At 33.5% G+C, this 12,631-nt stretch overlaps 1 protein-coding gene across 9 annotated transcripts in view; it reads left to right on the top strand.

The window, feature by feature from the left end:
• The window catches only part of LOC105834490 (lysophospholipid acyltransferase 7), a 100,529-nt gene that overhangs the window by 36,519 nt on the left and 51,379 nt on the right, over positions 1 to 12,631 (top strand). For all 9 annotated transcript variants that reach the window (XR_004963503.1, XR_004963502.1, XR_004963501.1 and 6 more), the window contains exons 3-4: positions 4,905 to 5,056; positions 6,750 to 6,958. Coding sequence is in view for 1 of the 9 variants with exons in the window: in XM_036287665.1 (XP_036143558.1) it covers positions 4,905 to 5,056; positions 6,750 to 6,958 (361 nt within the window). In the remaining 8 variants the exon portion in view is untranslated. The remainder of the gene's footprint in view (positions 1 to 4,904; positions 5,057 to 6,749; positions 6,959 to 12,631) is intronic.

Below are 12,631 nucleotides of genomic sequence, written 5' to 3'. Positions count from 1 at the left end.
GGCTTTTATTCTAATCTTAAGTTCTTTGGCTTTTATTTTAATCTTAAGTTCTTATATTTAAAATAGGCAAAAATTTATCTTAAAATATGTTGCATCTTATTGGTTATAAAATATCTCAAGATAAACTTAAAACGAATGTTCCAGAAATATCCTTTTGTAGACAATACGTAATATCAAATATTTTTTTGTTATTCGAGAGGAGTAAAAGGATGAACAATACGTTAAATCAAATATTGTCCTGCAAAATATTATGAGTACTTCATAATAAGATACTTTAAAATTGATTTAAAACTGAAAATACAAAAAATATATATCTGATTATTATATCTCAAATGTAGTTTACTGTATGGATAATATTTACAAACTTTTACAATAGACAAAGAAAACATTTCAATGCAGCAAAATACATAACAGAAATATCTTAAAAATATCTTATATGTCAGAATATCTGTTGCGTAGCAATAATAGTTACTATCAAGATATTTTAAGTTTAATGTTTCTGAAATATCCCCAAGATGATAAAAAGTCATATTAATTTTATCTCAGATATGATATTTGTTTTTTAGATTTATTTTAACTAATGTTTAATTCTCATCTTTAAAATAGACTAAAGCTTTTCTTAAGATATGTAATAATTACTCTGTAAAGTATAATTCTCATCCACACCATTATAAAATCTGAGCTATGTTACTATGTGTTTAATTAATTTATACATTGATGTTGATGATTAAAAAAGATAAGGTATAATTTTGATCTGGGTGTAGAGTTGTGCATCGGTTAAATACTAATAATATTGTTTATATACGTTACTACTAAAGTAAAGAGTAAAAAGTGGTATTATTAAAAATATTTATTTAAAGTTTTATTAAAGGTAATTAATAATTGTTAATACTGATTGACAATTACAGCAACATTTAACTGATGCACAATTCTATATCACACAGCACCTCATCTATCTCATCGACACCAGTATAAATCACAGAGTAACGTATCAGTTAATTGTTTAATACATCTATGATATGACAATCTGAGAACAATCAATAAAAAATTTGTATGAATAGTCATAACTTGGCACGAGTCACTACGGTGTGTTTTAATCTTATGGTTATGTAAGACTTCTTTTTCTTTGCTACATTACTACACTTATATTAATAAACATTATTCAAAACAATCAGTATCTGAGCTATCGTACACGTTTTTTACATTACGCAAAGCATATGAAATTGTGTAAAAGCTTGAGTACCTCATATATGATTGTATTTTTCACTCTTTCCCGTCTTGGCTCTTTCTGCTGTCCGCTTTCTTCGTTCTCTCTCTCTCTCCCCCCTCTCGCTCCCCCCCTCCCTCTCTCTCTTTTATTCCCCTTTCCCCTCGAGGTTTTACCATTCACACGATTATCAATAATAATAAAGCACAATTCACGAAACTGTCTTGTAACCTGACGCTGCGCGTCGTTTACAGCGAACCACTATCATGTCTCCCGAAATTTATCACAACTTAGTTAAAATTAAAATTATTGTTGAAAGATACATCAAACGGTATAACAATGAACTACTTCACAATGCTTCACAAAATTGTCATTCATAATATAATATCAACATAACTTTACATTGTACATCACACGCAAGCTGAGGGAGTGGCTCACTTGGACGCAATACAATTGGACACGGTGCAAATGGACACAAAATGTACACGGTTCGAATGGACACAGGAATTTTGTACACCGCAAAGTTGCAAACCGTAAAGTTGTACACCGTACATTTCTGTACCCTTCTGTTTAGAACACCTTTACCGACGGGATGGGTGCGGGAGGGAGGCCTAAGGCCCCCCTTACACCTCCCGTGTGTGTGTGTGTGCGTGTGTGCGTGCGTGCGTGCGTGCGTGCGTGTTTGTGTGTGTGTGTGTGTGTGTGTGTGTGTGTGTGTGTGTGTGTGTGTCCACGGTTACGGTGTAGAAATGTACCGTGTACAATTTTACGGTGTACAACTTTGCGGTGTACAACTTTAGGGTGTAGAAATGTACGGTGTACATTATTTTGTGTCCATTTACACTGTGTCCAATTGTACTGTGTCCAAGTGAAGGCCACTCCAAGTTGACGCGTGGCGCGAGCGAGCCACTGGCGACGCACGTGACTTATACACTGTGCTATAGTGACGATGTGAACGCCACTTGGTAGCGGATACGCGAGATGGAATTTCGTCCCTCATGCCGGCACCCGTAGAGATACCTACAAAGTTGACGACAATAATGACGATGACGACGACGTATCTTAAATGAAATTTTGGCGTTTCGGACTTTGCGTCACGATTTTTCCACTCATAGAACATGTAGAGGAAAAATAAAAACAGTTTTCTAATATAAATCGATCCCCAGCTTTCGATTGAGCCTAGTTAGAACTCGATCGGTTTAGCCGTTTCTGAGATCCGATAATCTTGGTTGCTTGCAAGTCGCGTACTCGCGTCGGTCTCGCGCTGCGCTCTCACTTGGCGCGAACCACTATCGTGTCTCTTAATAAAGTAACGTTAGAAATCTTGATATGTTATTGTTATATCATTGTAATATTCATTAACCCCTTATTAAGGACCGAGCCAAATTCATGAAACGGGCTCAAAGAACCAAAAATTAAAATGTATCGGATTTCATTAAAAATTCATGCGTCAATATTTTCGCAGGTGCGAATTTTATATGAAAATTGCAGAATTCAAAATGACGGATCCAATATGACGAGTTAATCGCGATAATATTTGCGTACATTTTTAATAAGTGTACTAGCAAATATCAAAGGTGAAATTGTTTTAGCATGTTTATTATTATAAATTCTCTTCAACATTTATTAACGTAAAAATATTGCTTGCGTTTCTTTCAAAATAATTTTGATATCACCACCCAGATAACCAAGCATAATGTAGCATTTTGAGCAAACTAATGCACAGCATAATACGTAAACTCACAGCAGAATTGCGTCAAATATGCAACAGATCTGTATTCATAAATGACGACAGATTAGTGAAAAATTTATCGAATCTTTTCGTTTTCAGTTATGATTTTATTTAAGAATCGATGTAAGAAATCTGTTGGGAAGATTTATTAATACAGGAGTAGGAACAGATTGAATAATTTACACCTGCTTAGCATCTAATATTTCCTATAGGAGGGCCTCAATTGACATGTCTATTTTCTCCTTTTATATCGCAGATATATTATCTATTCTAGGTGGAATTAATTTCACTAAATTTCTTGGAGTTAAATGTCTCTCCAAAAAAATGAAAATACTACCAGTCTTGCAATTATAAAAGTATAATGTGGCGGACCTTCGCCACATCGGACACCTTCGCAGGCGCAGCGAAAGAAGGTAATTTTTGCTTACCTTAGCCGTGCTGCAAGTGGTCTTTATGTAACGCGTTGGCTGCATTTTACTCCCGAGAGAGTAGGCCGCCTATCGGCGGTACCGCGTTTTTTATTACTAATTTGATATTCCGACAGATTTGCTGTGTTTCTGACATTAATCTAACGCGTACTTGACGCACAAATGCTGTTGGATTTCTACAGGCAATTTGCTGACATTATTTGCATTTTGGTATTTGTTGTCAATCTGTCATCAATACTCTCAATAAATCTGTTCGCAGTTTACTATTATTTTGTCACGTATTCTGATGACAGATGTTACTAAATATTTGCTGAATATCTGCTAACAGTGTTTGCAATAACAAGATGTTTCTCATTTGCTGCCTTTTTGGCAACAGAATCTGTTGCCAACATTTGTCACAGAAGAAATGGTTATCGGGGATGTTGCTATCAATTTGCCATTGTTAAAAATAGAATTCATATGAGTTCAACCTAACAGACATAATGCTATCTCACTTTGTTTTGAGTTTGTCTAAATTAGTTGCTGCAACGATTGTTGGCAACCCGACTGCAGAGACATTTGGCTATATGGGTATATTGGATCAGCCATTTCAAATTTCGATATCTTTATATCAAATTCGTATTTAGTACAAAAAACACATTGGAAATGGTTTATTTCAGATTTTTGGGCCTCAAAATGGTTATGTTTTATGGCAAAAATTCACAAAAAATTGAAAAAAGTTTTTTGTGAGTTACCGTATTTCGTTTAGGATGTAAAAAATAGAAAAAATTGGGATCGTGTTTAACGAGTCTTAAAATATCTAGAAAAATTTTTGTTTGTTATTTAGAACTAAACGCAACTAAACACGAGTATATTAAAATGTTTCATGGCAAAAATTTGCCTTTTTCTGGTTTTTTGGGCCAAGTCCTAAATGGCAAAGATTTTTGCTATCGGTCCTTAAGAGGTTAATATTTATTTTGTGATATTTATTATTATTTAGTTTAGCGGACATTTTAATATTACTATGATATTCTTGTAATATTTCAATAATATTCATGCTTCATCTCACTATAATATTGTTATGATATTGCTGTTATATATTACCCAGATAGCCAAAGAAAGGCAACGTGTTGTTATTTTGCTATCACTTATTCCCTATTAATTTTATCAAACTAAAGCCAAGGTGTTTCCGCAAACTGTCTGTTGTTCTGACATCATATAAAATTCTACATTAGAATTCAACAAACTGACGGCAAGTTGTCAACATGCATGCACAATTGCTGTCAATGTAACAAGTTTATTATTCCTCAATGCATGCACTTATAATTTTATAAATTCATGAAGGTTATTTGCTCTCCTGATGTTAACTTCGTTCCACGTTAAATTACAATGACAGCAAATTGTGGGCAAGTTCACAACATACATGCAGTGCATTAATTTGCCCGATATGTTTAATTTCGCTTGGCTATCTGGGTAGATGTTATATGAGAAAAACATAAAAGTATGATAAATATGCAAAATGTGTTGATGTACAAGGTTTATATTTTAATTTTTGCAGGTCCATATTATCGTTATAGAACGTACTGGGACTCTCTGCATAGACCATTTTCCAGCTATGTTGACCCGTGGCCGCTCACCTATTACAAACTCAAACAGATTGCTGCATTTATTATGCTGTTTCTGGTGATAAATCATCTCTTCCCCAGCGATGTAATTCATATTATATTATAAAGAGCAAAACGTATAACTTTCTTGATAAAAGACATACTTCATTATTTCTTAAAGAATTTTTTATGTTTTAAATTATAAAGATGTCTACTGTTAAGTGTTTTGCGTTCTTGCAAATTGATAGATTAGCCAAGATTAGATTCGCGAAAGTGACGAAACATCGGTCAATTCTGCGAGAGATACCATATATACGTGTGATAACGCGCATGCAAGTGCTGAAGTGATTAAACGTGTTGAAAAAGTACTGGAATGTGTTTTTCGTCACAATTCACTCAATAGTTTAAAAAATGGCTTAAACTTTCTCTTTTTTAAATTTTATAAATTTTTTTTAGAAATGACAAATCTTGAAATATTTCAAAATTTACATATACACTGAGTATATTCGGGAGACGCTATTAGTGTTATTATTCTATCTTTATCGCTATTCATATCCAACAAGGAATACACTCATTACTATCAGAAAGTTGACCAAGAATCTATTTTTAAAATAATTATCATTTTCAAGTTGAATTAATACTATCTAAAACAATCGAGTTTATTTACTAGAATATTTAATGACATTTTAATATTGTTAATTATCAATAATAAACACAAAATCTAATAAGCACGTTTTAGTTAATATTAACTAATCTTTAAAATAGTAACATAAAACTTGATTTTTAACTTTTTGACGGTTGTATTTGTATCTAAAATTCTGAAAAAAAGACTTTCTACATTTCTGAAAAGTATTTTTTGTTACGCGTGCGTTAAAAGTGTTTTTGTGTCAATTTTTTTATGGGTAAACTCGCCAATTTCAGCATTTAATATTTATTACACAATTTTTGTCTTTTAATAAATGGCGTGAATTGTGACGAAAAACACATTCCAGTACTTTTTCAACACGTTTAATCACTTCAGCACTTGCATGCGCGTTATCACACGTATATATGGTATCTCTCGCAGAATTGACCGATGTTTCGTCACTTTCGCGAATCTAATCTTGGCTAATCTATCAATTTGCAAGAACGCAAAACACTTAACAGACTGCACATTGACACACGAGTAATAACAATTACGGTATGTAACACAAGCGTAACAACTTTTTGCACAAGTTACATAATGTACTATTATTTTATGTACCAGATTTGAAATTTTTTTAACTGTAAAATTACATAAACATTGAAAAATTATCAAATATGATGTAGAAACATTACTATGTAATAAAATACCAATTTATACCCACTCCGCATGTAGTATTTCTGAAACATTTTATTTAAAATGTTACACTTCTACAGCAATATTACAGAAATATTTCATGACCGTTTCTGCACATTTCTGCAATGTTTCAATGTCCGTGATTTCTATACCATTTCCAAACGTTACAATATTTCAGCAATGTTACATGCCGTGGGTATATTGATGCTCAACCTTTATATTTGTTCAATATTTTAAAATTGATTAAAATATTACGCAGTTTGATTGAAAATTATATTGAATTGTTTAAAAGATACAGTAATAATATCGTTGTTGATCGTTAAAAAATTGCTTTTTACGAATTTTTGGGGTTTTGCATATCCCGTTATTGTTTGCAGAATAAAAAAGATCATAAACTTCTTGATTGCGTTTGCCGACGGGACAGCAAATGTAATTGTATATTCTTTGAATAATTTTAATGATACGTTCTTTTTTATTTCAGTACACGCAAACGGTAGCGTTTGAAGAGCACTGTTTCTTCTATAGATTTTTCTATATGTACCCAGCATTCGCTGGTTTTCGCCTGAGAATGTTTATCGGTATGGCACTGGCTGAATGTGCTTGTCAAATGTCAGGACTAGGAGCTTACCCAATCTGCTGCCAATCTACACCCGGTTTAGGTCCGCGCGATTACAAAATGGTCGAAAAATTGTAAGACAATTTTCCTTCTATGATGTATTGTGTCTCATTCTAGATATTCAGAAAGTTCTGCCGGCAATGCTATTCACACAGTAGCAAACACTCAATCTAATTAAGAATTTAGAAAAAAAATCGTATGCCGCAAGCTTAGCTAAAGAAGACATAAAATAATAAAATAATTGTTAAAATATGTTTATTAAGTTTATTAGGGAATAAAAACGATAAAGGTATTAAGTAATAATAATAGTGCAATATATGTTGAAAAAGTTAATACAGATAATAGTAGAGTGCAAATACGTATACTTTATTCTGTGCAGGCGCAAATGTTGCGCCCCAGACTGCGATCAAATCGATGTTATGCAAAGCATTTGATTGATCATCAAAACAAAGAATTTTACGAATTGACCAGTCAAAGAATGGTTCGAAGCGTTTGCAATATCAATTAAATTGACGTTTCCCCATTTATAAAGCATTTGCACTAGAACATAAATACCGCGCTTTAAAAATATCCCAAATAAAGTAGAATAAACAAAATTTTTAATTAAACAAAAAATACGAAAGCTGAGCATTTGTATTTTGCTATATTTTATTTTTTAATGATTTTTCTACACTTCTACATATATCTACACTTATGAAATAACTATTAAAACTTTTAAATCCCTAATTATAATTATTTTTGATCGTAATTTATGATCGTACAATTTATTGAAAAATTAATTGAACTCATAGTTTCATCAATATTAACAGCAAACAACTGAAATTACAATACTAATATAAAAAATAAAAACGTAACAGAATAAATCCGAATAAATTACTTACATTCCTTTTTCTTACTTCTGCAGTAAAAATATCGGATTATTCTATACAAAAAATTTTAGAAAAGATGTAGCTGTAACGATAGAATATCGGTACGCCAGATTTGAGCTCAAGGTCGCGCCTTGTTCACGCCGCCGTCCTCGTCCACGCTACTCTTACCTTAGCGGTGTCGCGACCAACCCAACCATCACCGACACCTGCTCCAGCGCCTCGGGTAAAGATTCCCGCTCAATATATAAAAGCCGACTATTAACCCGAGTCATCCCAGACCCGTTCAGACTCCGGTCCGGACACTCCGGCTACCCTGCTCTCGTTCGGGCATGCTCGGCATCCTCACGCCAAAGGGCTGTTCTTCTGTAACGCTTATCTATCGGGTGTTCTTGGCGAAGGCTTCGGCCACCGGGAGACAGGGCGTGTCTTACCTCCGTCGGGAGTTCTCGACTTATGTCCGCTAGTGCGTATCAAGGTCTGTAGATGAACGACGGGAGGGGAAGGAAGGTCTTCCCACTCATATTTAGTTATTTGGCTCCAAAATGGCGGCCGTAGCTTCCAGCTGTTTAACCAAAGTCAGAGCTGTATCAATATACGAAAGAGATTAAGTGTAGACAAAAATGCTTTAAAAATTAATATAATCAATGTCACATTAAGAAGTGGTAAAATTAAAGGAAAGAAAGTGTATTGAAAATAAAATTAACGTAATAAATTTTAATAACAAACTTGCTAAGCCTCGATAACTATTATATCTTATTTAATTCAATAAAATTGATATTAAATAATTTTTAATATTTTTTTACAGTTCTGTACTATGTTTTAGAACTGAACAATCGTATTACACAATTATTTACTCAGATTCAATAATACTTCACATAACTTTGAATTTCTTTTTGGATATTTAACACTGTTGAACTCAAATTTATTTACGTTTTTCGTCAGCAGGAAATCTAAAAAGACGAAATTCTTGTTCTGCACGATTGCGACAATTTTTCGCACAACAGCCCGACATTATTACACATATATTTTACGATACATCAATTCCACCTTCCCCTATCTTCCCCATCTTCCACTTCTACTACTACTTACTCACTCTTCTCGTACAACACACACTCACACATATTTCTTGACTCCAAAATGGCGCCCATGCGGTAGACCTTCCTTCCCCTCTCGTCGTTCATCTACAGACTTTGGTGCGTACAACCGCTGGGATTTTACCGCTAGGGCGTTCACCTTCTTTGCAATGTCACGTCGGCCGTATTTGTTCTTGATCGTTTCGACCACGACTATAAAGTATCAATCGAGATGCAATCCGAACCGTTGCGATCAGCCCGCGACGCATATTATCTAAACCGTTGCGACCAGTCCGCGACGCGTATTACCTGCATTATTGCGACCATACCAGTATTTTTTTTGTACAGATCCGACCAGACCACGACGCGTATTATCCCTACCGTTGTTACCAGACCGCGACGCGTCTTATCTGAACCGTTGCGACCAGACCGAAGCGCATAAATCGCGTTAAACATATATTAATTTTTACCGTGGAATTTCCGATACCGCACCGTACCTATCCGGAGTCCGACCTGTAATTTGTCTCCGACTGAGTTACTCCGTTTCCGGATACCGGTAGGTTAAAAGATTTCGATTGATCTAACTCATGTACACCGTTCTATTAATATTTTTGTTTCCGTTTTTGTTCCAGATTAATTAATGTTATCTCAAAGATATCCCTGCTCAAAAAATCCGATAAAATCAAATAAGAAAAAGTTCTATCTAATTGAATCGTGTTTTTGGTTTGTAAATATTAGATCGGTTATCTGAAATATACGATAGGCTTTCTATATTTCTGTATCGTATTTTTCATATAGTTACCTATCGTTTTTGATCAATTTCTATCGTCATGTTTTATATAAATTAATCGTATTCTATTGTGTTTTTGGTTCGCAAATATTAGATTGCTTATCTGAAACTTATGATAGACTTTTTATCTTTCTGTATCATATTTTTCGTATAGATTACCTATCGTAAATCTAGTTCAAAAAATGTAAACGTTTTACTTTTCTTGTACAGAATCGTTTACTCAATTAAAATGAGTAAATTATAAAAGTAATGTGGCAGTCGTCTTCCACATCGTCCTCTCGTAGCGAAAGAAACTGATTATTGCTTGTCTTAATCGTGTTGCGGGTGGTCTTTATATAGCGGATCGGCTGCATTTGACTCACGAGAGAGTAATCGCCTACCAGCCTATCGGCGGCGCCGCGTACTAACTAAAAAGTTGGATAGAAAATGATAGAAACATATAGAAATTTGATAGAAAACTTATAAAATTCTATCGTTCTTTATCGTATCTCAATTAAACGATTAAAACTTTATCTGAATATGGATACTTTCCTATATGATTTTACCTAATTATCTTACTGAATAGAAAAATTACGATTTAAAGTCTATACAAATTAATCTGAAATTGTCCCTATATGTTTCTATCAAATATATGTTATGGAACAATAATCGTTTTCTATCGTTGTCTTTATAATAGGAGATATTTCAAGGAAAAACAATTATCACAGGCACACAAAAAAAGTGATCCGGCGAACCAGACTAGTCAATCCTTATGTATTTTGACTCACTGAATCCGAATTCAAGGTCAGAATTGCAAAGTTAACTCGCATTTTCTAATCTCAAAAAAAATTTTTGTTTAATGTTGGTCTGGCGGACCAGACTATATAATCAGTCAATCCTTATGTATTTTGACCCGGTGAATCCAAATCCAAGGTCAGAATTACTAAATTTGCTCATTTTTTCTAACCTCAAAAAAACTTTTTTTTAATGTTGGTCCGGCGGACCAAAGTAGTCAATCCTTATGTATTTTGACCCGCTGAATCCAAATTCAAGGTCAGAATTATTAAATTTGGTCATTTTTTCTAACCTCAAAAAAAATTTTTTTTAATGTTGGTCCGGCGGACCAGAGTAGTCTGTCCTTATGTATTTTGACCCGCTGAATCGAAATTCAAGGTCAGAATTGCTGAATTGGCTTTTTTTTTAACCTCAAAAAAACACCTTGTAAAAGCAGCTTGGATCTTAAATGTATAATTCGGAGCGTGCCAAGCTTGCGTAAGCACATTATCCGGGGAAAATTCAATACTTATAACAAGTCTGAGCTTCTGTGAATGAATAGCGTAGAAAATTCACTCCCTTTTCCTATTATATTTAATTCTTTTATTCTGACCTTGGATTTGGATTCAGCAGGTCAAAATACATAAGGATTGACTGATTATATAGTCTGGTCCGCCAGACCAACATTTAAAAAAATTTTTTTTTGAGGTTAGAAAATGCGAGCTAACTTTGCAATTTTGACTTTGGATTCGTATTCAGCGGATCAAAATACATAAGAATTGACTAGTCTAGTCCGCCGGACTAACCTTTTTTTTTGTGTGTCTGTGTTATTTTATAATTCCGCCGGACAGAACATTCTGTTGTTCTTTATGGTATTCGAATTATACGATTAAAATTTTATCTGAATATGGATACTTCCCTATATTATCTTATCTGGTTATCTTATTGAATAAAAAAATTACGACTTAAAGTCTATATAAATTATTCAGATAATTCTATATTCAGATAAAGTTTTAATCGTTTGATTCAGACACGATAAAGAATGATAAAATGTTATGTTCGGCAAAATTGCGAAATAATTTTTCCCTGTTTAAAATATCTCCAATTATATAGACAATGATAGAAAACTATTATAGTATATAACAGTGCTCGGAATTAGTTGCACATTTCGCCTCGATTCCTGAGGCACCGCCTGCTATGCCCCCACTACCGCTCTAGGCTCGACAGCCGAGCCGCCGATCGCGCGCCTTGTGTCTCAGGAGCGTCCTGCGATAGATATGCCTGGATCCATTCGCGTGATTAAAATTTTTCTTGCGCTGTGAATAATTTTTTTATTTTTACACACAATTAAAGTTATTAATATTATTTTTACGTCTATAAACATATTTGTATGTACATATAATGACAATAATATAATATAATGTAATAATTGTAATTTTGTCAATAGCTTTCCACATCACCCAAGAGGTACTATTGTTGACGCGTTTTTTTTTAAGTGGTTTCCCTTATGTCTTATGCCTATTTAACTAAATGATAATAAGAACGATAATAAATTATGTGACTTGGCAAGAAAATTGTACTCGAAACGTATTAATTTTTATTTGATCTTTTGGGTCGTTTGCACGATTCTACAAGGAATAGTATATCCACAGATAATTTAGAAGAATTAGTTCATATCAAGGAGGATAATGATGTATCGCTTTTCTGTGAAAGACAAACGTTTTTCTGTATTTATATTTTTTATTAACATGGAAAAAATTCGAAGATGAAAGTTTCGGAGACGTGGACAACACGATGCATCTAAAATTTTGAAGAACTCAACTGTCTCTTCTAACCGTGCTTTCAAAAAAAGATTATGTCGCAAATCGCAAATTCTGCCTGAAATTCTAGGCTTTATTTTTCGATTTGCACAGTGAGAGGATTCTCAAAAAGAAATAAATCATTTCTTAGCGTTTCGAAGCGTTCATTGAAACGCGTATCAAATTGATTTATTAGAGAATCAATTATATTTATATACTTTTTAAAATTACATTCTGTGCCATATTTTTCGAAGAGAATCTGGCAGGACGGAAAAAAGTGAAGAATATTGTTTTTAATTGACTTTTGAATAATTGTAACTTTCTGCGAAATAAATTGACATGACTAACTAATTGAGAAATTATTTGATCGGTCTTTTGCAGCTTTAAATTAAGAATATTTAAATGGTTTGTCATGTCAGTTATGAGAGCAAGCTTGCAAAGCGAGTTTACATTCTCGAAAAAA

Source organism: Monomorium pharaonis, chromosome 5 (assembly GCF_013373865.1).
Source record: "Monomorium pharaonis isolate MP-MQ-018 chromosome 5, ASM1337386v2, whole genome shotgun sequence".
NCBI classification, from domain to species: Eukaryota; Metazoa; Arthropoda; class Insecta; order Hymenoptera; family Formicidae; genus Monomorium; species Monomorium pharaonis.
Note: the sequence above shows the minus strand (reverse complement) of the source record. Positions and strands in the feature narration are given on the sequence as shown.